Source organism: Vanellus vanellus (assembly GCF_965231255.1).
Source record: "Vanellus vanellus genome assembly, chromosome: 1".
Taxonomy (NCBI): domain Eukaryota; kingdom Metazoa; phylum Chordata; class Aves; order Charadriiformes; family Charadriidae; genus Vanellus; species Vanellus vanellus.
Window position 1 is genome coordinate 77296488 of NC_138905.1, and position 27718 is coordinate 77324205.

Genomic DNA, 27718 nt, shown 5'->3' on the forward strand with positions numbered 1-27718 from the left:
CAAAATGGAGATACCATGCTGGGAGATTCAAATCTTGCCCTTGGAAGGCTAATAGTGCATATTTTGTAAAAATAAGTGAAAAGGTGGATGTTACAAGAGGGGATTACATATCCAGTTAATATGGCAATGTTTCAAGACCAGACCTGTAGGATCTCTGGATCACAGGCACTTACTGTATTTTTCAAGGTACTATTTTTCTTTCTGTCATTCTGGAATGAAAGAAGGCTTCTCTTGACAATTATGCATTAGGAGCCCTATGTAAAGCATCCCTTTACCAAGAGATCAGTCATAGGGTCAGCTAGGTCTAATCACGTCAAATTCTCTGGAATAAAAACCTATTTGGAAGTAAAGAAAGGTCAGTCTCTCATTTAACAGTATTATCTTAGGACTGTATAGATTACAGTTCTGTGCTGCAGTGGGTTAACACAGAAGGCCTCAGGCTGGGTTCAAATCTTATTTCAGATCGTAAGTAAAACCCAGTTGTGGATGGCAAGACTTAGGAGCTATATGCTATAACACATCAGAAAGCTATCACACAACTTGCTATACTCATCAAGTCTGCTCAGAGACAACCTGAGGAAAAAAAACAAAATAGAGTTGGACAAGGTTTGAGGTGTTTTGCAGGTCAGCATTGCAATATTCTGGCAGAGTTACTAAGAAAACTGCCTCAATATCTGCTCACAGGCTCCTTGGCTCTAGCCATTACTTCCAGTTGCTGCATTCCACAAGCATCACATTTTTGAGGAACATTTGTCTGGAAGTGACACTGAGGAGAGAGGAAGGGGCGATACAGTGGACCATATAAGAACCCACTTTTTTTTTCGAAGAGAGAAAGAAAAGTCCAAATACACAATTATGACAGTGGATATGCTCATGTCTTCTCTTGTAATGAGAGCTAAAAAACACCTGAAATCAGCTATACTTGGACTTCTATTGGATAGCTTTGTGGTGTTAAAAAAAAAAAAACCCAGACCTGTAGCAAAATATTCCCACAGAAAATCACCAGAGGGAAAATTCAATACATCATGAAGCTAGGGGGACAAATTCTGTTTGGGATTTCCTGTTGTATAAACCTGCATCACTGAATTTCCTTTGGACAGATGCCAGCACTACCAACAGCAGACTATGAGGCCCTGTATTCCAGTGCCTAGTTACAAAAGACTCAATCACATTCATTTAAAATCTGGTAGGAAGGTAGTAAAAAATAACCAATAGTCAAACAGGCAATACATCAAAGCAAATAAAAATGCTGTCACCTACTGTGTGTGAATACAGGGCCTTAAAGAAGCCCCAAAAATGCCAGATGGCCCATGCAGGTATTGCACATGCCCCAGTGGTACTTTTCGCCTGGTGGACAATCATCTGCTTTTACAGTGGCTGAATGGTTGTTGAAAACGCTACTTGGACAGACTTCATTATGACTAAACATCATGTCTGTGAGATCTAGCAATCATCAAGCCCCACTTAAGCCTGCTTTGGAGGCTGTACGTGGACTAGAATGATGCACATGCCTTGAACTGCCCCCTGCAAAAGTTTAAATTCCTCAGCATAGGAGGATTTGGCTCTATTTTGGGCAGAGGTGGAGAGGGGCAGAGGTGGAGAGTGTAGATTTAGCAGGCTGAAGCTTTACGTGTTGATCACTGAATGTTCCCACTAAAAGCACTTTTTTTCTGAATGCAACTCATCTTTCCAACCCTACCACTCCCTGGAGACAACAACAATTGCGTGTGCTGTCTCTCCTTGTCTTGCTCTGCAAAAGGCAATGCCTATGGCAGGAAGAGAAAATTATTTATGATAGAATTTCACACATTTTTCTGGGTGTTTAATGAAGCCTGAACTTGAGTGGAGCAGAGAGACTGCTTATTGTTGAATTTTTTTCGAGATCACTGCACAACAAACAGAAACTGAATAAGCAATTAAGTTAACTGGCTTTAAAACTCATATTGGCTGAGGATTAAGGTAATTATGTCTGCGCTTACACACATTCATTGCGGCTTTAAACAGTCTTGCTTGCTGTTTTGTTGCTGATGTGATTCTAGAAGTAATCTGAGTTGTTGTCCTGCTGTTAATTACCACAAAGGTTACAAACACAAGTGTTCCCTGCTATAAATATAGCTATGTTATTTGTAGTACATGCTCAAAGGAGATACAGGCCTCTTTCGCTAGGTTTATACAAACAGATCCAACTGTTTCTTCCTGTATGAAAGAATTTACAGTACCTTAGACTTAAGGGCTCTGTTAAAATAATACACAATAGATGGGTTTGGTGATTTCACCATCAAAGCAGAAAAAAATCTGGTTTTAAGTTTGTGTGAAAAGAGAGACTCTGGGAAAGCGGTATTAGTCTCCACGATATCACTGGCAGGGCAATGTGGATTCTTCACCTTCTGGGTTACAAATAAGTTTCCTTTTAAATGGTTGGAATGCAGGGGAGGGGAAAGGAAGGGAAACCCCCACATTCTCCTTGCCTAACAAGGAGCCACAGCGTGAGAACCACTCCCTAGCAGAAGTAATCTGTGACTGACAATGGTTTTCTTTGCAGCCAGGGCTAAAAATGGTTTAGCTGTACACAGACAAATGCAGAACATTTTAATGCCCTTTACAAACGCAAGGGCTGCTTACACAAGCACTCTACACGCAGGGTGGCTAGCTGGTGGCACCAAGCGAGCAGCAAGCTTCAGAGTTCCTGAAAACCGATGAATTTTCATATCAGGGTATGAGCACGAACACAGGAGAAAAAAAAATTCTCGTTATGGGCAGATTCACAGAGGGAAGACTCACAAAAACTGGAGGTTTATTCTCCAGGCAGTCCAGGCATTCAGATGTGTGATCTTAAGCAAGCTGCTATATTTGGCTCCACCCTTCCTGCCTGAAAAACTGAGAGAGAAATACTTTCCCCTTCACAAGAGAGAATGAATGTATGTAAGGCACTTGGTACCATGCGGTGGGAGCTCTGCAAACAACCAGAACAAAGTCTGAGACTTTGATACAATTTCCCTGCAATCTTAAAGGTGGCTCTGAGGTCTACAATGAAAGGACATCAAGGTAATGAGATGAGGAGAGACAACCTCAGAATTTCACAGGGAATATGATGGAACCTTTTTATTGAAACATGTAAAATTAACGATCATATGAAGAAAGTTATGCAGCAACAGCTTACTTCTATTTTTCAACAGTTTGAAAAATGTTGCTAACATGAACCGTATCTCTGTGGCTTTGTCCTTCTTCACTGATTCTTGGCTGTGAGTCAGGTACAGTTACAGACTTATCCAGGGGCTCTGCAGGTCGTAAAAGGGCAAGCTTACCACTTGCTTCCAGGTCATTTTGCCTAAGGTTAGCAGAATCTGTTCCTTGATGTTAGTGATGAACTCATTTGGAGATGAACTCCCTACACACTAGAGAGGCCAGCTGAACTAAATAGGACTCAGCCCCAAACAATGCAAACTTCTAAGGTCCTAAATTAGTATCTGGTAAACATGTTGATTTGTAACTGAAAGAAATCTTTATTTTAAAAATGAAAACCAGAGGAGAAAGGCAATGTTGACAGCAAAACTGTAAGTCATAGAAACTCTATTATGAATCAAAACAACAGATGCAACATGAACAACAGCATCTTTTATAAAATACAAATTAGACTTTTCTATTTCATGCATTGGAAAGGCTAATATGCTTAAAATAAATTTCCCTGAATCTCTCGGTAATGTTCTATGGTCAGTGTTGACTGACTGTTACCAAAAAAACCCGTGGATGATTTATATTCCAGCAGAGTCACTAACCCCAAACCACATTTTGCTGTCAGACCTGACATTAATAACTATAACCACTTCCACTACCTATATTCTTTTTGCAGCAGAAGCAGCAAAGTACAGGTGATTCATACATCAGTGATTTCTTGATCTATATTCACTGTCCTTCTTTATTACCAGGCCTACTAACTGCACCAGTCACCAATTATCACCTTAAGCACCAGACAGGAACTAAATTATCACAGTGCTCCCTCCACAAAGCAGGCATCATACCATGTTTGCTGTAATCAGTCTCTGGGGCCCAAATACCTCAGACTTCAAACACAAAGTAACTTTATCCTCCCCATTTCCCAGTATGAAGAACCAGCGTTTCTGGGACTGGAGGAACTTCCTGAGCCCCAAAATTCTCCGGGCTTGCACTAATCTATCTGTTACAGCAATGGATAAACTACAGTTGATGAATCAGTCAAAGTACCACGTAGAGGCAGAGTGCCTGTCCTTGCATACTGACAATGGCAAAAGTAGGATGGCCAGATCACGTTTATATTTCCATGTCTGATCACATGAGGGAGAAGAGAACATCAGCTAATGCTTCATTCCTTGCATGGTACTGGCGACTCACTCATTCAGTAGCCGAGGCACACCAAGAAACAAAACTCAGTTGAACAACATTTACAGAGCTGCTTCTAGTTTCCCATTATTACCATAGATATCTGATTATTTATAGGTAGCTTTCAAAGCCTATTACTAAGACTTTGCATAATGAACAAATAAATTTTGCACCAGCTCCTGCCTAACAAGAATGCAGGGACTGACTTTTCTCTTGAGTTTTTCACTGGTATAATTATAATTACTTCAGTGGTGAAACCTCTGACTGACACCACAGTGAGAGCATGTCATGACACATGAAATTTATGAACCAGAAAGTATTCCTAACTATCTCCAAATACATCACGAAGGGAACGTTGCTTTTTAACATTTTGTCCCCATTTTTTGCAGGTACATCAAAACCTGACACTTATCCTTGTCTGACATGATCCTACAACGTTATTTCTGCCCAGTCGTGTGGCACTAACTGTGCCACTCAGCTTTTCCCATCCTGTCCCAGCTTGAAACCAACCTTGCACTGACTCCTTTGGGTCTAATCACACAGTCAGGGTGGAGTAGGTTTCTCAGATGATGGAAATACTAATGAGATGCAAAAATTTTTTTGAATGACATACTGTCCTGGTCTGAGTGACACAGGATTAATTTCTCTTTCAGTAATTTTACTTTTCAGTAAGGTCTCTTCTAATGCTTGGGAAAACTGCACTTTTAGAAGACTGTAATGTCTGAATTTGTGAAAATATTTACTTCACAGCCAGCTATGGTACGTAGGTTTCAAGGTCTCAGTGTCTTCGGGCCTGCCAGGTGCAGGGATGAGGAGGAGTGAGACCTGGGCACTTGACCCAAGCTGGCCAACAGGATTATTTCATACCATCAACGTCACATTCAATATAAATTAGAGAGTTTGCTGCAAAGTTTGCTCTCTCTCCCTCGATGGCTGCCATCCTGAGAACTTCTTGCCCCAGTGCTGGACTGCTGAGGCCTTCCCTTCCTCCCAAAGCTGTAGCACTTACAGTGTCTGACATTTGCTGTCCGCTGCTGGGAGTGCACAGCTTCCTACTGATAGAATTGCCCGAGTATAACTTTTGCATATTCTGTATGCAATACTGTTTCTTCAGTATTATTAATGTTGATTATTTAGTCTTATTCTATTAAATCTGTTTATATTTTAACCCCCGTGTTTCCTTGTTTTTTTCCCAATTCTCCTTCCTGGGTGGGGAGGGGTCATCGGGTGATAGAATAATTGTCTAAACGACAATAAATTGTTGTGGGTTTCTCGAACCATAACACATATGTATCTTCAGACTTTGGTTTCTCTTTTGTTGATGAACAAAGAAGTTCTAAAATACTGATGCTGTTTTGGACTTCATAACTTTTACGTGTTCAAAACCCATGCAAGTAATTACTTATTAATAAAAAGGAAATTCCTGCCCAAAATTTTAATTGAATATGTCCTCCTTCCCCTTCTCTCTCTACTAATGTATCCTCTTCTTTCTAGCCTTTTCTAGGAGGCTTTTAAAGAGTAAAGTTACAGAGCTCAAACACTTAAAGCGTCATTTCTCCAAATGTACATGGTTAGTACTTAAGTTGGAAATGGTTAGGCACTTAATTAGGTCATAGAATATATAACATCATATGACTTAGCTAACAAATCATGACATGCACAGGAAACAATACAAAACACACTTCATTTGAATTCTCACAAAACGCTTCCATTATCCCTCCATAAACAGATTCTGTCAGGCAAAGGTAAGGTCACAAATTATATTCTTTTTTCAGTTTAAATGTTACAAGTGCTCTATTCCAGTAAGTTACTCTAAATGACTCCGGTGTAAATAAGACAGGCCTCTGCCCCATTAAGATCATCGCAAATTAGGGGATTTGAAAGTGAGGCTCTTTAGCTGAGTCTATTCCAGTACATCACATGGATTTTCACACTTCAGCGGGACACTGGCATTCCTACTACTAAAAATATTGAAACAAGACATTTCCAAAAGTCTTCTAACTCCACCACAGAAAACAGAAATCTGGTAGGTCTTTTCTAACTTTACTTCCTATGACAGTATTACTAAAACCTGTAGTACAAATGACTTCATTACAAAATAAAAAAACCACTGAAAATAACATCCTTGTTATACAAAGACTAAAATAAACAAAGTATTACCTTGGCAGGTCCGTTCATCTGTGAGCAGTTTATAGCCTTTCTGGCAGCTGCACTCAAAGCTGCCAACTGTGTTTCGGCAGAAATGGTCACATCCACCATTGTTTACCAAGCACTCATCAATGTCTGCAAAGAATGAACAGGCAAAAATTTAGTTCACTACAGCAGTTCAGTAGTTCACGGCAGGAGTACAGGAGTTTACTCAGATCCCCAAGGAGGCTGCTGACCCTGTTAGGAATCAGGTTGGTCAGATGTATCCCGTCCCAAACCTTTCTCGCAAGGCTTAAAAAAGAGCTATGGGCTGAGTTGTTCTGGAGACAGAGGTATTTTTCTCAGAACTAGAACTGCCGGATAACCCAAGCTGAGGCACTTCGATGTTAAAGAAAATTCAGGGAAGCTTCTTTGTATATGTAGCAGTCTGCCTGACAGAAGACTTCAGCCTGTGTAAGACGTGAAACCCTTACCCTACGTAGGAACTATCAAACCCCAAGAACACATGAAAAAATGAAATACCAACAAATATGAAGTAAAACATATTTGACTTCTGAAAAAATACTTCCATTATCCCTACATACACAAATGTAGGGACACTTTTGTTTGGACTCAGCATTATATGCTAGTTTGTCCATTATGAACACAGTGTCACTGAATATCCATTTTCACGTGTCTAACTTTTTTGATATGGTATAATAGAAGAGCAACTGTGAGTGCATGTGAAATGTTGCTTCTTCAGTTGTTCTGAGGGCAGAGCACCTATTTCCTTTATTTGAAAGCCATATATATGTATGAGGGATGGGATCAATGGCTCTTACTTTAAATAATGATTATGAAGCCCATTGATGAACTTGATAAGACCTCTGTTCTGAATTTCAGACTGGTGATTCTATTTCCTCCACCTTATAACTTCTCCCAAAGGTGTTGAAGAACTGGAATGACCAGTCCTTTTTCCAACCCATAAAAGCTTGTGCAATAAGTATATAATAGGTCACAGAACCTCATTTGAAATACAGGGCATCTTTCTATCCTCCTCCACTTAAAAAACAATGGAACCACATTTATTTGAAAAATAAAAAAATTACTTTTTTTTTTTTTTCCAGGAGAAGAACAGTGCCAAAAATACTTCTTTTTAGGGATGCATACAGCGAAGAAGTATAATATGACATGGAGCCTTGGCTGCCCACTTCTGGAAGTGAGAACAAGATCTTTCCGAAAACTGAGTGGAGAGTGATGTTTCCTATTGAAAAGCCTCTTGCTGTAAGAGATTTGAAACTTTAAGATAACAGCTGGCCATTTCAAAAGCAAATCTTGCAAAATGCAAATCTAAGCGCCAAAAGAGCTAACACGTGGAGATGGAAATTTATCAAGGACAGCATTATGCTGGTGAAAGGAGGGCACATTTAAAAATGATTTGAATTTAGGATGACTTTTAGTGGATGTCATTCATTCATTTTTGAAAATATACGATTACCAACATAGGAGAGTAGTATGGCTCTTACCACGTTTCTGCATGTAAAATATAAACAGCAGCAAAAAGAGTGAGGAGGTAAATCTAGAAATTCTGACAGCTGAGAGGCAAATTCAGCCCTCTTTGCTAAACAGCACTTTGCTGCACTGACATTTACAGAAATATGCTCAGGAGGATGTACTACTCAAATAAGCAAGAACAACGTATACTGTTATAAAGGTTTGCTTATGAGCTGCATTTGTAGCAAAGAGAAAGCAAATTTGATCTGAGACCCTCTGAGCTAATACTACTGCTTATTACTTTTGTGCCTGGTTCTGCAGAGGAGTGGCTTTTGCATTCAGGTAGGTAGCAGCCGTGGTGGTATTACGCCCTGAGTGCTTCGCACAAAGCCAGCTCAAATCTTTATGTCTTGGTAAACAAAGTTCTCAAAGTGATCTGAAATCAGAAGTTGTGTTTGTTGTCCGTGGTCCTCCAGTTTTGGTGATTCAGCTAGACAAGTACAGATAACCTTAGGCTCCCAACCTGGTAAATCTGGTGAAGAAGACACTGAGGGGTTGCTCTACATAATACCACGAGACTGGAGGCAGCAACCCATTTAGCTTCAGCTGTGATCACCAGCACAGGTCAAGATCAGCAGTGAAAACACAAGACTTCTTGGCCCAATTCCTGCAGGCTGGCATTTCCATTTGTAGAAGTGATTCCTCTCAGCTCCGGCATGTGCAACTGGGACTGTGTTGCAGGTCTTATGATGGATTACCACAATAGTCCCATCCTTTTGCACAGCACATGTGTACCTAACTACAGTTTAGCTTGCCCTGACAAAACTGTTGGATAAATGGCATTGTGAATTAAAATTACTAATATACTACGCATCATAAACACACAGAGTAGTCATCCATCATGAAGAAGATCTCTTTTATCCATGATAAGAACAACATGACCTTTGGGCTACTCTGATGCCTGAGACTGCTTGAAGCAGAAATTACTTGCAGCCTGTCAAACACCATTCTGAAGTAAGGATTGATGTTTTAAATGATAGCCCCTGGATTTCACATGTTAAATTCCGAATTCCAGTCTCACTAACTTTCTTTTTCAGGGTCTCTGAAGACCATAAGGGACAAAACCGAAACTCTCCTGGCCTCAGAGGGTCGATTTGAAGCTGTTAATCACTGTAGTTCCACTGACAATGCCGCATATCAGTTTTACATCAGCAATTCTTTGGAATAATTCTGAACCAGGATCTGGGTAAAAGCTGGGAGAGTCCACAGGAAAAGAAAGTATTCATTCATTTCTTCTAGCTGGAAAACATGACGTGGCCTTTTGAAACCAGGACCATCAAAACAGAATAGAGGTCAAAACTGTTAGCTGCAAAAACATTCTAAATAACACAAATAGAGCCAATGTCTCTGCTTTCACTGTATTTCTTTCCACGGCCATAGCAAGACTGACGGGGCATGTAAAAATTATTTCACTCTATGGAGAGCAGTACATTGCTGCATTTCACTTGGATATCCAACCATATCATGTCTAACTGGTTCACAGAAATCGCACCAAGTCTATATCCCCATTATTTTTCTTTCCATAGCTATAAATAATTTGTGTTATGAGCCATGTGAAAATAAATGATTCCACTGTGTGAGAAGGTGAGACCCTATTTATCTTTAAACTGACTGGTACCCAACTTTGTCAAGTGCCTGTTTGAACTTCACAGAGACTATACACATCTGCCTATCATGTAGGGAAAGGCAACACAGTGGAAACCCATCACGGTATCTCTAGCAGCTTTGAAATTAGTCAAATATCCCCTTGCTATTATTGGGACTGTCTGTAGAGAGGTCATAAACCTGCTCTCTTCAAACATAGTTCTCAAGTGGCTCCTTTTCAATGGATGACGCAGGTTGCAGAAGAATGGCTCAAACTTTCCACAGTGCTCTGCTCCCCTGTATCCCCAGGAATCCCAAGGAAGTATATAAAGAACTGTATTTCTCTACGGGGGATTGAATGTAAAATGCCCTGATGATCAGTGTTCAGACAATGTGCTGGTCATTTCAGACTAGGAGGTCTGATGGGCTTTCAGTGCATTAGCAATGAAATCCTAAAGGATTTCTCTTAATACATTAAGTCAATATTGTTAGATGATACCTTGCTCATGCTGATCTGCTACAAATACCAACTGATGTGCCCAGCACAAATGGGACACATGCAGAAATGGAAAATACAGGCCAAAGGAAAACTACAGAAGCGCTAAAATTTATTAGTCAAAAATGTCAGGTGAAGGTATGGTGCAACAGGCAACTAAGCACTCAAGCCTCCCATTAGCCCTGAAAATGGTTCATTCCCCTCCCCCCATGCAACTAAAAACAAAAGAAGCAAACATTTGCACAAACATGGCTAAAACCTTCTTTAAAGTTGTAATATTTGACGAAGAAAAGCTATTGTAAATACTAGTCTGGAGATGGAACTCAGCAACACCATCACAAAAGCTGTGGGCCCATCTGAACCCAGAAATAACCCCTGGGTTGTCTTGCTATTCACAAACAGTGGAGAAGTTCCACTCTAGCTTCTGTGACTCGCTGTCATCTCTATCCCCATTGTTAAATATAAGTCCAGGCTTGCAGCAAATCCCAGAAGCAAAGGCCTGGCATCAAGACAGACACTGTGGTGACATCAAGCACAACTACTGTCTGGATCTGCTTATGTGACCCTAGAGCCTTGTGGCATTTGCTAATAAGTCACAATTTTGGTACACAAATCCAAGAACTCTTTTAAAAAATGCCCATTCTTCGTAGTTATTTCACAAAGCTCTCTGTATTGTTTTGGACACTCAAAAGCTAATTTCAGAAAAATAGAGGGGGCAATAATTTTAGAAGTATGAAGGTGAAATAATTAAAATATTTCTGAAATATGTGATTATCCGAAGTTTTCTGAGGATCTCAAAATGTGTGGGAATCAGCTTTAAATAAAGCTTTTCAGCTTTAAATAAAGGAACAGAAACTCAGATGCTTTGTGATAAGTTGCATAGCCACAATTTGACTAGAGGCAACAGTGAGTCTGTTATTTTTCTTTTCATGTCCTTGTGAAGATTAATGGGAATGACTGCTCCTGTTCCACTTGTACCTTTCTAAAATCTGCGCGGTGTAATTCATATTTGGAAGGACCTGGTTCTGATCAGGGTGCGTGTGCACGTGTGCATATAGACTCACAAAGATTTGCCTTGCTGCATACAAGTCAGAGAACAAATTAAAAAGTAGGGATTGTAGGCAACTTTGAATTTAAGCTGCTTAAAGGCAAGTGAAAGGGCAATCAACGTGCAATTTTCACTTAGCTGTTGAACAATGATGGATATGGAGATTTCCAAAGCTTCATCACAGGCGGAAGTGAGGCTTCTCCTTTCAATGGCTGGACAAATATTTGAACTGATTGTGTCTATCTAATCCTTTGCAGTTTTAAAACGCTACCTAGCTCCAGGAAAATAATATTCTCCCGATCAACCTAAAATAATTACAGAAACTTCATATCCTTCTTGTTTTTATTAATGACAGCATGTTAGGATTAATAATACTATTACCAGCATACAGTGGCCATCAATATAACCATATTTTCTGCAAACTGGGCTAGTCTGCTAGTTCTTCTTATTCCCTGTTTTCATAATTTTCCTTTGCTTTTCTTTCCCTCTCTTTTCTCACGCTTCCACAAGTCACCACTGTCCCCTAAACCTTATAACTAGTGTTGCCTTGTTGACACAGGTATTAGTTCACTGATGCACGCAGACCACAAAGTACTTTATAAAGCAGCCACAAAACTTTTTAACCCCGTGTCAGAGGTGGGGAAATAGAGGCAGAGAAAAACAAACTAACTCATCCACACTTGAATTCAAGCTCAGTGCACAACCCAACAGGCTACCTTGCTTAGGCAGTGTGTCAATCAGCACAGGCTTGCACAAAACACATGTTGTTCTACACGTTGCTCTACATTACAAATATTACCAAAGCCACCAATGCTCAGATTGCAATTATTTTAATATTTGCCTGTCACTTTGCACTAAAACTTGAAATATATTAAGTAACTCAGGATTAACGTAAACATAACCTATCAGGCCACACTTGCAATGCTCTAAATAACATTTTCCATAGTGTTTTAAATAACGTATACCAGGATATTAAGGTATAAAGATAATTTTATATCCTCAGACTCATTGGATTCAGTGCCACTGTGAGAAAATCTAAATCAAAGTAAAACTTAGGTTCTGCCGTAACCTCCAGAAAACATCAAGCCAGCTGTTGCCTGCTAGTTTACAGAGAGTTAGAAGTCCTAGTTCCAGTTTTACAATGGGTTTATGGGCAAGCTGTAACACCTCTCTACTTTACTCCATCTGTATAATGGGGTATTGGTAATTATCAATTGATATTTTCAGGACCAATACTTTTAAACGGATTATTCTAACTGAACAAAGCATTTTGCATCAAAGCCGTTTACCGTCAAAATTTTTTAGTGACATTACAGTTGGTTTTAATTTGTGGTCTGGGCTTCTGAATGGTTTGATACAACAGCCTGTTCCACGTTGGTAGCATTTTGCCCTGGAAGACTTTGTGAATATGCGCAGAACTGTACATCAATCTTTACTTTAGGTAGTACGCATGCTGTTCCACCACTCCACCTGTGACCATGCTCTCCCAGCATAGTTCATTGCCTCTAACGTGTTTTGCATGTTTCAGGGAGGAATAACTCTATTTATGCAGTGTTTTCTACTTGAGGATTTCAAAGGCCAGCATCTTATCAGCTTCATTACGTTAAACCTACCCAACACTTCTGCAGGAGAGATAAGTTTAATTAATTCTCCTTTAACAAATGTGAAACTGAGGCAGGTAGGGTAGTGTGGGACTTCCCTGCATCAGATAGCTACAACATGAAATAAGGCATATATTACAGCACCTCTAATTTGAGTTTTGCACTTCAGTGACATCCTCATTTACCCTCCCACAGTGCTAATCAGCTGTAATGTATGATAATCATTACTGAACTGAAGTTACACTAAGTAGCAAATGAAGGTTCTCTGATTAATTAGCTTCATGGCTAGGTTGTGGGGCACGGCATTTTCCTAATTAACAGAATTAAAACTCGACTGGGCAGACAGGAGTGAGTGTAATTAAATTTTAATCTCCCTCATCCTAAAAACAGGCTGCCCGCAAAATAGAGAGCTTTGTGTAAATGCTCTTAGAGCATGGAAAGGTTGAGGCAGGTTTCAACACATTTCCCTCATGTCACTTTCTCCATTTTCACCTGTTATCTTTGCAATTTTAAGAAGAAACCTGTCTTCCAACACAGATGGTAATCTGTCACATATGGATTTAGGTGTCAGCTATTCTCCTCCAGGACATATCCAACTCTGACATTATCCACCAACCAATCAATAAAAGAGTCTGCCAGGCTGCCAAGAGATCAATCACCTTGTAAAACAAACATTAAGTCCTATTATTTTCTTATTACAGTTAATTAGATTTATAAAACACAAAAAGCTTCGAAAGTGAAAAACTTAGAAATGCTGTCAGAATAGTTTAGGCCCTGATTTCTCATTTGTGAAAGGGAAGGGATTTACTAAATCTAATGTGAAAAGAAAGGATTTTCATGTAAAATTTTTGCTGAACACTGAATTCTTTTTTAAACTTTAAAACATGTTGGTGCAATGCTTCGAACCCAAACAGTGCAAGCTGTCTTAGGCCCTAATACCAGAATGTGAAATGGACTGGAGACATAAAGAAATAGACTAATAGTCTTTTACTGTCCAGGCTGAGATAAATGCAAAAACTATAGCCAGCCCTGCTTTCCCCCCCAAAAAGAAAAAAAAAAAAAAAAAAAAAAGGCATAGGAATCCCAGAAAATAAAGTTAGGTTTCTTCCTACTGTAACAATTTGTCAATCAAAATGTTTTCTATAAAACACTGGCGAGGGAGAAATGAGTGTGCAGTTAAGACTCCCATTTGTACTTGGGGACAACAAATAACATCTCCCCATTTAACAAAGCACGTGGGAAGTACAGTACATCAGACTCTGGGACACTCAGATGGTAATGATGACCATGCAAGTACATGCAGACCTGGGGCTGTGGTTAAAATGGTGGTACAGAATTGCTCAAATACATTTGGCTGAGTAGTTATCTACCTTAGTTATTCACACAACCTATATGACCATAATAATTCTATGTTGAATATTTCCACATTTTATGCAGGAGGAGCAGAGTCAGAACTATATGGGTTGCTGCAGGGTACACACAATAGAAACAGTGAAGGAGTTAATTCAGTGTTTCTTAAGGTAGAAATCAGAGAAAACTGGGGAGCTGACATCCCTGGGCATTTTCTCTGTTCTAGGTCTCACTAAAAAACAAGGCCTTGCTCTTACCGTATTCAATTTTAATGTGTAATCTCAATGAAGAGCACAGAGGCAAGTGACCAAGCTGTGCACTATTGGACCAAGATAAAAGAATCCCTAGACTTAGCATATTAACTCAATTTACCTCGACTCAGAGTCGTTTTCATTTCCCCCCTCGAAATTATTATCTGCTCAGGTAAGATGCGTGCTTATTTCTAAGAATCTCAGTTTGCTTCTAAAAAAAAATGTTGTTTGCTTTAATTAAATAAAATTTAAAAATAAAATTGGTATTAAGGACAGTTGGAGATATTGATGCTCTCTCTAAAATCACATTGAGACTATGTGAGCTTTCCTATTATAAAGCTACTCCTGCTGAAAAGGACAGCTGAATACAATTAGCCCATGATAATTCAAATGCCTCATGGCTCATGATGAATGAAAGAAATTTGGCTGGTGACCAAAAATTAACCCTTCAAAACTTTTTGAAGACATTACTACAACCAACCAGCGATCTGTTCTGTACCAGGGAAGACAAATACTTCACTGAGAGCAGGATCTAGCCATATAAAAAACAAGCTGTATTTTATGATGAAACAAGCAACAATAAAAGAATGAAAAAAATACTGTAATTTCGAATGTTGGTAGCTATGATTATGTGAGTAGTCAACTCCCAAATTACAGAAAGCACAGCATGCTTTTACATAATAAACTGTGGTTGCTGATCCTCAGGGAGCTTTATATTGTTGAATAAATGCAAGGTCTTTTCAACAACTGAAATGCAAAATATGACCCTCCCAAGCATTAATTTAAAGGATTTGGCATTTTCAAAGGGGAGGTTCACAAAGACAAATAACAACTGCAAGTTTCCAGGGAACAGGGATATTGCCTAGTCATGAAAAACCCCTAACTTAGTACACATGAATTTATTTTGTGGGGATAGATGGAACCCTTGGGAGGGAATGAAACTGAATGAGTTACATGGCAGCTGACCCAAGTCTGCAATTTTTTAATGGACGATAATCTGTTATATTATATTTGTCTGTCGTGAACAAGTCTACAGCAGACAAATGAATTGTATGTCTTTAACCTAAAAAAAAAATAAAAAAATAAGGCAATTCCCCCCAAAATGGGGACAGGGCAGTGAAAGTTTCATATACATTCTGGATTAGATAAATTTGTAGCAACAGTTAGAAGGCAGATGTTATCCACAGTTTTGTTTCTTGAATTCTGCTCTCCATCCTCTTTTCCTTTTTTTTGTTTTCCACTCCATTTTCTTCTTTCTGACAAATTTCACCTGTGTTAGTATCTATAATTTTCATTTCCTCTCATTTTTTCACATCCCATAAGTTTATAATTTCATTTTTCCTCACTACAGCCTGGAACTTCAATTCTGTCTTAGAAAGTCTGGATCAAATGATGCCTATATATCTAAAATTCGCCATTCTGATGCCCAGTTGACATACATACCCATCAGTCAGTGTCCAATTGCTCATCTTTCTTATCTCCTTGCTAGGCCTCTGACCAGTTGCAGCCATCTACCATCATGAGTTTTCCACCTTTTCCTCCCCCAAATTCCACACATTTTCTGTTGGTGACCAGCATCTGTCTGTCTCAGCAACGTCTCCTCCACAATCTATGGTTTTACCACCAACTCTGCTGACCCTTCTCCTCTCTCTGTGCCTTCCTCTGCCCCTCAGTCAGACACTCTGTCATCTTATCACATGCCAGATTTGCCTTTGGGCCAAAACCAGTCCCTCTTTTCTTTAAAAAAGTGGGGAAAAAATTAGAATCCTAATTCTGAGTCACCTTCCAGTCTTGTCAAGCCTTGAAAGAGTTGTTTCCAGGGCAGCAGCGCTGGGCCAGATGACTGTGGCCCCCTCACTGGACATGACACAGAGCTTTCTACTGAGCTGCTGCAGCTGTCTGCCAGATGCCATTACCATTTTCCTCACATTGGGTTGATCTTATTCATTCTTTGTCTTGAGACTGGATAACATCGATGTAATCACATAAAATGACTGTCGCCTCAGCAATAAGGCTATTGCAGACAGGCCTTAATGTTTGCTTCTTTAATCCACATTTAGGTAGCTATTTTGAAACTGTTTTTGTAGCTACCTGGGAGCTCATGCTCTGGTCTGATTGTCTGGTCTTATCCATCTCTTCTAAAACAATCAGCAATTTTGATAAACTGAACTTGACCATTTCTCTTCCATCAGTTACTCAGATCTCCCTCTCTCAATACTGATCTTTATGAGGTTTTCTTTTTGACACAGAGGGTCTTGCATCTTGCTTAAGTCCTAGCAAAATAAAAATGACCTCCAAACTGCCTCTGTTATTTAATATTCTCTTTTGGCTTTAGTATTCCATTTGTCACTCCTATCAAATAAATTTAGAAAATTTCCTTTGCATCTTCTTTTTTCACCAACTGCCAGTCTACCTGTTATCTATGCAGCATAGTCCATGCATATGGTTGATTCATATGCCAAAGAATTCCCTCTAGAAGCATTTACCAAGTTGCACTATAACACAATTTTCTTGGTGCTTCCCAAAGAGGTTATAAAGTTTGTGTTCTCAGAAACTTTTGACAGTACTCAAGCACTGAACAGGATCACTGTTTAAATGACAAAAGTCCTAATTTTCCACTCATTTAATGTTGTTATTGTTACTTTTTTCTTTGGTTATGCATTTGCATCTATTTCACAGTCCTAAATCACCCACTGGCTGCCTCTGATTGCTTCTTTGGCACAAATGCCTCTGTTTTATTAATCATATGGGTTTTGTCAGAAGAAGGGGAGTACTAAGAAGGGGATGAGTCAGGGAGATCCTTCGCTGCTGCCGCAACATCTACCAGAAAATTTGTTGGTTTCCATAAATCACTTGAGCAGTTTGAGGTTCTCACAAATTTGCCTTTACCAAGAAGCTATCTGCTTGCTTCCTGAAAATGGCATGTGATCTCGTGATGCCTCAACTATGCAGAAGCACTGGAAAATGGTCAGAACTTGTTTGTCAGAAGGCATTTTAAAGAAAATTCAGCTACTTTAGTTGAACGTTTAATTGCACATTTAATCTGCACATCACACATATATAGAAAATTACTATTATTGTTCCTCCTAAAAGCACTAGTCTAGTTACTGGAGGACCCACATTTTCACGACTATAATTCTTCACATGTCTCATGTTCATGAATTTATTTAGGTGCTGACTTCTCATGCAGGGCAAAGATGTTGCTCTGTCCACTCTCCATTCTGTGTCATATAATTTATCCATGCAAAGATACAAGAAGTTTTTGTATTTAATTTTTCTTCTTGTTTTTAGGATAAAAGACGGATATCAGCCACAAGATTTGTATTTGCCTTGCGTTCTGCATGGAGAGGGCAAAGGTATTTTTTGTTTTGATTCATGGCTGTAGTGGCTTGTGATTATCTGATCTCTTCTATTTTCTGATAGCTCTTTGCTTACATGTACAGAGAAGCAAACTCGAATGGTGTTTATATTTGAACGTGCACTTATTTCTAGTTACAAACACTGGGAGGGTAAGTTGTTGTAGCTTGAAAGCAGAGTCTTGTAAGGGGTCTGACGGAAGTAGAGTTATATAATGAATTATGAAGACTAGATCTTGATTTGACTATTGGGAAGTTTACTCTTGATTTACGTTGATGAGAAGCAGGGAGAAAGCCATCAGGGAGAAAGAACGGCTTGAAATAAACCACTTCAGTAAACACTTAAGGGTTGTTAAAAGACAACACATACTTTAATAACTAACTTCTAAAATTCTATCCCCTGACTCCATACAGCTTGTGGACTGGCTTTGACAAATAGGTTGTGCCCTGCTGTTGATAAAAACCAAAGACATCTGATTCCTCTGGAGTAGGATATTTTTCTGAGGGAGAGACACATAAGTTAGAAGGAAATCAGACAGGGACTGAAATTCTGTCCTGCATTGACTTTCACATGCGAGTGGAGAACACAGGCCACTTTGCACCACTGTATTAATATCCACTTTTTTCATATATTTTGTTTCTATTGTTGAGATCAAGAAGAGTCACTTTATTCCTCACTGGTCAGACTCCGAAAGGAAGTGGAATGGGTAATCCAGTTCAGAGATATTTTCAAGGCAAGTTGAAGGACACCCTATAGGCTGGGATTAGACTATTTGCATGTGCTTATGAGCATGTTATTGCGATTGGATATGAGTTCAGAGGGTGTCAGCTGTTGTTCCGTGTTATTTCCCAATGCACATATTTTTAAGCTTGTGCAAATAGGAGGTAGCTTAGCCATATGATTTGAGACCTCTAATACCAAGGAATTACCAAGGCTGATGCGCTTATTTTTCCTTGGGGTCACCTATCTTCTGACCATATTCTAAAAAATTGGACACTGGGATTCCTGAGAGAAGTGAAAGGCACAAGGTCCAAAATCAAAGTTGATGACCATGGAGAGCTGATACACAGAAGAGAGGACAGACATTCTTGTTAGGTATCCATCGCAGGGGCAATATGGGCCTTGGGGATCAAAGGAAGAGTCACAGAAGGGCCAATTTATACAAAGGCCTGAGGATGACAACGTTTATTTTAAAAATGAAATAGTAATTTTCAATGCTTTTTTTTTTCCTGAGGTTCTTGACTTGAAATCCCATAAGGATTCAATTTTCTAAATTGTCTGAGGCATTTTCCCCTAAAAAGCTTGAAGTGTATCTGGCCAATCACCTAAAAACCTTGTATCACTTGCCACTCCCAGGACTCACGGTTAAAATGTTCAATCTGCTTGGGTCAGCTTCTTCATAGAGGGTCTAAGCACTCAGTGTATCTCAATCTGTTTCCATTTGCAAAGTTTTGCATTTTCTTCCAGTGGAGATACCAAAATATTAAATTAAGGCCTACTGAGAGTAATCCTGTCTTTTCCTTAGTTACTTTTGACAAACTCTAAGCAACATGCATACTATTGCTCTGGGATATCCCAGAGCAATCCAACCCAGATAGCTTTATTTATGCACAGCAAGCAAAGAGAAGCTACTTATTAGCTTAAATGAAAAGCTGCTCTCACTAGTCATCACTGTACCTTTGACTGAGAGTAGGGCTAACGGACTGTTTTCCATATGCTACTCTCCAAACCAAACTATGAACATAAGGCAACATATCAGCAGAATGTTAACAAAATTTAATGTGCTGTACACCAAATTAATCTGACATCACGCAGCAATAGTATGAACCAGTATTAAAAGTAAGAGTACAACCTCTCTATTAACTAGATAAATTAGCTTAAAGACATGATACAGAAGTAAATGGCCATTTCAGGTGCTGCAATTATGAAGGGAATGTAATCAGAAGGAAAAGGAATAAGACAAGCTTTCTGGCTTTGCCAGATGTCCTCTTCGTAAAAACCCACTGCTGCTTGTAATCTTGTGACTGACATTTATGCTGACATTTGCTGGTACCACAGCAATCTAACTGCAGTGGAGGTGATGACTGCCAGCAACTTAACTTCATTTGAGTTTATTCTTTCACACCATATGCATGTATGCTTTTTCCCTTTTTTTGAGAGAGCACTGGAAAATGCTAATGGCTTGTTATGGCTAATAGCTAAGGGCTCATAATGCTTATGTACCTCAAAAACCATGTGTGTCTAATGTGGCGGAAACTAAACTGACCTCTTCACATGTGTTAAAAAAAAAAATCTTCATGTTGCTAGAGAAAGTTGAGCTGAAAAAACCTCTTTTTGTATGTCCCAGGACCTGCTCTGGGTGCCAATACAATACCTACAGACACCAACGTCATATACTGTAGAGCAGGCACCAATACTCCTTTCACTGTGTGGAGTATCACAGATATCACACTAAAGGATAATGCTAACGGGAGATGCACAGAAAATAGACTGCAGATCTCAAGTAGGAGTAGTCAGCTATGAACAGATATGCCTCTATAAGCAACCTTAAGTTGCTTAAGTTTAAACTCTTGAGATCATTTACATCCCTTTTAATTTAAAATGCTGATGTATATGAAATTAATTCAACAAGGAACATAATTCCAGCTTTATAGCACGGCATCTTAGTGATTCTAATGCAATACATTCCTCAAAGTTATGCAGAAGCTAAATACCTAAATTCTGCGGCTGTGCACCTTCAAATGGAAGTTATACATTTCAGCAGGGAACTTAGTTTACCTTTCAGCATGCTATTTTAGTGACGTCTTCTTTAATGCTTCTTATTCATTTATGAAAAAGTCACGTACACCTTTGGTAAAATGATGGTCTCACTTAAACAGAAACCTAAGCATTTTCTGTGGCAATCTAACTGAAGAAAACTTTGTATTTGGGTGACGACTTTCCAGGACATCTGTTTATAGCTAAGGAAACTAGAACAGTGCCCAAATAATAAAAAAAAAAAGTTTATTCACATGAATTCATTTGTGCCTGTCTTGCATTTCCCTCTTAGGTGAGACAAATCTTAGTTCAGAAGACCTGCTCCAAACCTATAGACTTGATTCTAAAGGCATCGAGAGACTTATATGATGTGAAAAGTGTGGTTCTATGTGCCACTAAAGTTCTACCTGCCTTGGTGTAAACTTGACACGCATATATTTTTCAAAGGTTACCTTGCACAGGGATATATTTTACCGTCAAACTTTTACTGGCATGGAAAAATATGGAAGTTGATCAGGGATATTAACCAAACAAAACCTGATTTCATCATACGTAATTACTCCTACTGCAAAAACCTCCCCATTTAGCCAACCAGTGAAAAAAATACGCCACTAAAACTTATCCAATCAATCACAGTCAAACGAAGGTAATATCATATCTCAGGCAAGCTAATAGTTGATGTACCAGATTAACAACTGTGTCTTACTAACAATAAACAATAAAAATAACCTGCAACTCCTTCTGGTGTTCCTTTCTAAAAGAGGAGGAAACTTTTTCATATGAATTGATTGGGACTGACAAGATGCAATTATAAAAGCTTTAGTCAATTTAATCCAATTTAGAGAAAAAACCTAAAACAAATTTTAAGTAATTTTGACTAATGGAATGATGGAGGAAATCATAACTGTTCACAGATATTCTCTAGCCAGGAAATGAAGCCAAATTGGCCAGCTAAACTGTTCATTGTGAGCTTTTCACTTAGTGTTAGTGTGTTCTGAATGAAAAGAGAGGAAAGCCTTCAACATCTGAGTCATATTCTCATACCAAACTGATGTCAAACATTAATTTTAAACATTTAATTTAATGAAACCTTTCAGTTCATATTTAACAAAACATGACATATTTTGCTTCATTGAAACTCATTCTGTAACAAACTCTTTCCTCACAGAAAGAATTCCATTTTCAAAATTTAATTCACTTTCAGGGTTTCACTTTTTTTGTATCCAAAACCAATTTAAAATGCATTTTCCTGCTGCAATTAAGAAAGATAAAAAAGAGCAATCTGTGTCAACCTAATAAAGCCAATACGGAGATTCCCTTTTATTTCAATATACTTTGCTTCCATCCCTTGACTGAAATTGTTCATTAGTCTCTATGGTCCTGCTCTTCTTTTCTAGATTGCTTAATGATAACGAAGGTCACAGAGTTGAGTTACTGGACAAACCCTTCAACGCTAAGGCATTTCTGATGCTCCCACTGCAGCACAGTCAAGTATTTAAGCATGTAAGTGCCACATTTCTTTGCTGCATCTGAATGCAAAAGGATGGGGGCCTGTTTCAAGGAAGTAGGGAGCACACCACATTGCTGGGTAACCATGACAATGAGACAGCAGGAAGAAGAAATGTTTGCCTAAAGAGCATCCAGTCACATAACCCCAGCGTAACACTGCTCTAGTTAAACAATATGCCAGAGGGCTAAGAAGGGCTTAGTGTTGCACAGTAAATAAAATGCCCCATCTCTAGATGGAGATGTGCAGGGAACTTTCTGTCTCCGAAATACATGTCCATGAGATCACCTGGGCTTTGCAAAGATCTATTAATGCACATGAATGAATACTGCTGTATTTAGCCACAGCTGGTGTCAGATTATCAATGTAACATCACATTGCTACCAAAACCACTGACATTCTAGCCCAGATGAATATCTACCTCCTCAAAATCCCACTGTCAAACCTACCTGGAAAAATCATGCAAAATAGAAAGTTAGATAAACAAAATAATACACACCTTGCTATTACAGAACATCTATGGGGCATTGCAAAGTTAGGTGGCACTTTATAGATGTTTATGGAAAAGCCATGTTTGAGATATGGCTTTTGCTCTATAACCCCCTTAGAAATCCAGTTATGCTTCTCTTCTCCTTCTTAAATATTATATTTGCTCTGCCATTTGACTCTAGGAGTTCAGCAAGTGCTGCACCCTGCACAGTTCCTCTATGTCTATGTGTACGGTGCTGGGAAGCTGCATTATTCTGGGGCACAAGAGTGCCTTGAGGGCACAGTTTCTTTGTTAAACCGCTGAGGCAAAGATGGAGCACATCAGACACACGGTCCTATATTTTACACCATGCCAGAAGCCTGTGGCCCTTCCTCTTGCTCTAATTCACTTCTTAGAGAGCCCACAAAGAAAGTCCCTGTCTCTCAGATGTCTTTTGCAGTCATTCCCAGCCCTTGCTCAGGGAATGCTCCCTTGCTCAGCTTGTCTCCCATCCTTCTATAGCTGCCCTCGGGCAGACGAGCCTTTTATTGTTTGATCCAGTTTGGCAGCTGGATTTAAACAATCTTCAGAAATCTGTGCTAAGTCTAATCTACTCTGACTTCACTCCTCTTGAACCCACAAGTTTTTTCCAAATGAGTCTCCTGCTTCATCAGCTACATAAGTTTTATTTAATATAACTAAAATGCTAAACTGATGAATCTTCTCACTGAGGGCAGATTATAGCTGGATGCATGAAAAGGGTACTCAGCAGGAAGGATGCACAAAACCAACAAGCGCATATATGCACAATATAGAGGATATTAAAAAGTGGGTAGGAGGCAATGAGCAATAAGCATCCCCGGCCACTATGTCTTTTAATCTTCTGGCTCCCTTTCCGTCTGCATTAGCTGACTTCTGTGGGACGACTTGGTAGGCATTTAAGGAAATGAACTACACTGTTTTGTCATGTGCAGCACAATAACTGACAGCATCAAATGAACTCAGCATCAAGCTGGGATCACCCAGTTACAATGGTAGGAGAAATTAAATAGCATTAATTAGAGGGAGAATATGGAACTCTTTCTGTCTGGGATGTGTCTTGTCTCAGCTGACAAAGGCCCCCATAGTTTGGCTTATTAAGAGCCAAGTTGATAGGAAGGTTGAAGGGGAAAAAAGGAGCATTCTCCATTGTGTGCCAACCCAGCTGAGGGAAGACTTGAGTTTGACGCTGACTTTTAAAGAACAGCAAAGCGTTAATGAATTTTTATCCCAGCCACCATTAATACATCTGAAGGTCCCTCTAACTAGACCACAGACAGCATTTTTGTTGTTATTTCACTACGAGATTGGGTAAGTACTATATGTAAGGAAGAAAGAATCAGAGATAAAAAAGATTTTTTCAGCTTCTAGAAACCAAAACAATCTTCTGCTACAGTAGTCTTCCTACTGGCTATGCAGCTACCTGTACATATTACATGTTAAAGCATTCTCCACAACATTTTTTCCCCTATTTTACTGACATTTGATATAAACCAGGCTGTACTCTGCATTAACAAAAGGAGCTCGATTCTTTGAGGTACAATGAACTCATTTCCCACTGAGACTGTGAAAGAGGTCGACATGAAAAACGATTAAAGGTAGGTCCCTCGTATTACTTGGAAATTACTTTCCTGCACCCTCCATTCGCTGATGCATTGGGAAAGGGCCAGGAGAAATACCACAGTTTCTGTCCTGGCTCAGTTCGGTACTCTGTGATTTGAATCCACCCCAGCTTTTATGATAGAACTATAGGATATGAAATAATGATATTGCAAAAAAAGCATAGAACAATTGCCTACATTTAATAGGGTTTATTTGCCTTCTTTTGGCAAATAAAGCATGTTTGCATATACTCTTCCTTAAAAAATTGCTTTTCCTTTATGTATGTATACTTGCCTTTTTTCTACACTAAGCAGTTAATGAAACGCCAAACTACTAAACAAAAACCTGTGAACATTTTGGACAGTAAACTCTTTTTGCCATTACATGTCTGTAAAATGCCTAAAACAGATTAATCCTGATTTTATGAACAGAACCATCTAGGAATTTTTGTTATTTAGAAAAACGATATTTTTATTTATTTCATTAATTTTAAAATAAAAATGTTCTTTAATTTACCTGATTCCCTTGCAAAAAATAAGAAAGAAAAGTGGCAATAAATTTCCATAAAATACCATTATGGTAAAAGCACACTATTGAGAAAATCACCTACAAGTGAGCTAGAATTGCAGATTAATAAATAACACAATGTCCACCTTGGAGTACTCAAAAGTTCAGATGTTTCTTTGAGTCCTATTTAAGCCTCTTGAATCTAAGCAACTACAAAACTTCAAATAGTAGCTGCACTATGTAAAATGTCTTAGAGAGCAAGAAGCCAAAATGGACTGAAAAATCATAGACTTTCCAATAAAAACATTCTTTTTGGTCAACATTATTTGCTAAATTCAACCTAAACATATTAATCATTTTGCTGAAACCACAAGTGCATTTTTCGGTTAATATATTAATTATCCCTCCAATTTCTCTCAGCTTTTCCTACATGGTCTGTCTCTCTACTTTAATAGATAATGGCGTATCTGTCTCCCATATTTAGAAATATAACCTCTCTTAAAATGATATTTCTATGAAAAACCTCACTTGGAGATGCTGTGACACCTTGACGCACTAGAAAACTCTGCCCGAGAAAGACAGGATGTGACAGCTGCATGACCCCTGAAGATGCTCTAAAGTGCATCCAATAGATAATCCATTGCTCTTACCCCACAGGTGTAATGTTACAGCTAGAGGGAACAATGAACTGTATATATGAGGAACTGTGGGCCAGTCAAATCAAGCAGAGTAAAGAGGAAAAAAAAAAAAAGAAAGGAGAAAACTCGAGCTGATCACTCTTTTCTTCTGTTGCCTATAGAAGTCAGAGGAAGGAGTATGTGCACACTGAATTCCCCCACTCCAGCCTTTTCCAGGCTTTACCTATAAGCAAGACAAGCTGAGAAGGCCTCAGTGCCACTCCACCAAAACTCTCCCTTTTTCATTCAGAAGATGTAAATCTTAGACAGCAGTCTTGACTGAGGACTGCCTGCGAAAGCTACGGAAGAAGCCTCACTGGTCTAAGTGCAGGATCCTTCACGCACAGATTTAAATGGGAAGTTACTTCAGCTTCAGGGAAGCAGAATCTAGCCCAGAAATCTCACAGAGCAATACATTAGATAAATATTATTAATTACAGTTAAATTAAATGCAAAACATATATTTTACCATTTTATGATGAAGAGTATTTCCTAAAATGTCAACAAAGGTTAAAAAGAAATGGCCTGGTTGGTTTGTTAAACCATGTGAGTTAATTTCCAGTTGCTGCTTATTTTAAGAAAGTAAGAAAGAATCTGCAGTATCATAAAAATACAGATTCTGTTTGTTATATTTTCTTCTCATAAAAAAGGGGAAAAGAAAAAATGTAAAAGAGCTTAGAGCCAGGGTATTTGGTTTGAGGATCAGCTGAATATTTCAATTTTGTCTGTAGCACTAATTATAGACTTGATTATTATATAAATATTGTTTCATATTAGTTCTGTGCCCAAACTTCTAAATTTAGAATTAATCTTTTTTTTTTCATGATATAGTTTCAATAATAAACATTATGATCAAGCCTAGGTGTATGTTACAGTATTAAAATGCCTCCTTTTCAAGCACTCGGTGGAATCACTGTGACTGCTCTGCTACGGCTTAGCTAGTTTGCCTGTAAAAATGAAGATTTATTTTTATGTGGCTTGAACTAAACCGACTGATTTTTGATGTGTGCTCACCCTTAACTATTACCATTGTGTGCAATGGCAGTTTAAATGTTTTATTTTCAAATAAACAGGCAAATGGACTGTTATTTCTATAAATACTAACAGGATCATGCCCAAGCACAGGGATTTTTCAGCCCGGAGCAAGAGGAAACCACACATTTTCTGTTTATTTTTGTGGGTTTTACTATTTTAAGTAACATCAAGCCCCGGACTGAAGCTATTCTGACATTTCTGGTTACTTTGAAGGAAAAAAGTCCCAATAGTTTCTTAGCAAGTTAGGTCAACTTATGCTAAGTCACTGAGTGATAAAAAAGTATTCTCTGTGACAGCAATATATGCAATGTCTTCCTGGACGTCCATCACCAAGTCTTTTGCAATGGAGCTCAAAAGAAATACATAGGACGATGGGAAAAGGGTGGATGGAGGGCCTGGTCCTACTAACATGTATCCAAATCTACTCACATGCATAGTGGCATTAAGTGTGATTCTGCAGGGATATCTGAGAACTGTCCCTTTTGCCTGAACAGAACAGATGTTGACAGTGATATCAGATGCTCTTTTCTGTTCTCTCTTCCCCTGACCTCAGTTTTAATACACTCGTGAAGGACAAAATGACAAGGTTCTTGGGCTGCCTTTGGAACAGTAAAATCTGAGCATCAGCTGTATGGTTTAGACCTGTGCACTAGTAAATGTTGTTTTGGTTTTCCTTTGTAGATGTCTACCTATGTTTTGAATGGGCAGAAATGGACAATTGTCTGGGGTTTTTTTGAGCAATACTTCTGCATCTTTTGCTTGGCTTCACTTAGCAATAATCGGCTGATTGTCTGCAGGTAACAAAGTACTGGTTGAGAATTTTAACTTGCTTTTTGAATAGACAAATTCAGACACAATTAGTTCTACAAGTTCTACAAGAGTATCAGACTGTCCTTTGAAACTGAAGGCTTTTTGCAGCCCAGAGTTGTTCCTCTAAATTTCTGGTCAGTTTGAAACAGTTTGACCTCTGTATCTCATTTCTTTGCAGTAATAAAACCCTCTAATAAATAGAGAGAAAAATGATTGAAATAGGTAAATACAGAAAAATTAGGGAAGGAGAAAGCCAATGAACTCAATTGAAATCACTATGCCGGTATGGCCTTAACTTAAAAGTATTGATTAAATAACTGAGTATTTACATCTTGTACTGGAACCACTGAAGGCAAACGATGCATTGCAAAGCAAACAGAAGCTGACCTTTGCACGTTTTCCCATCAGGCTGCAGGGTAAATCCAACTGGGCAACTGCATCGTACCCCTGTCGCAGTATCCTTGCAAGTCCGATCACAGCCTCCATTATTGACAGCACATGTTTCTGCAGAATGAAAGAGAAAGAGAGAGAGAGAGAGGGAGAAAGGGAGTGTAATGAAATGTTCGGGGGGAGGGGAGAGGCACCGGCTCT

General features: G+C 38.9%; 1 protein-coding gene across 1 annotated transcript in view; it reads right to left on the minus strand.

Annotated features, from left to right (window-relative positions):
• SCUBE1 (signal peptide, CUB domain and EGF like domain containing 1) overlaps positions 1-27718 on the minus strand; it is a gene marked incomplete at both ends in the record, with an annotated part of 216319 nt that overhangs the window by 43678 nt on the left and 144923 nt on the right. The window contains 2 exons of the mRNA XM_082488477.1: positions 6517-6639; positions 27515-27631. Coding sequence (XP_082344603.1) covers positions 6517-6639; positions 27515-27631 — 240 coding nt within the window. The remainder of the gene's footprint in view (positions 1-6516; positions 6640-27514; positions 27632-27718) is intronic.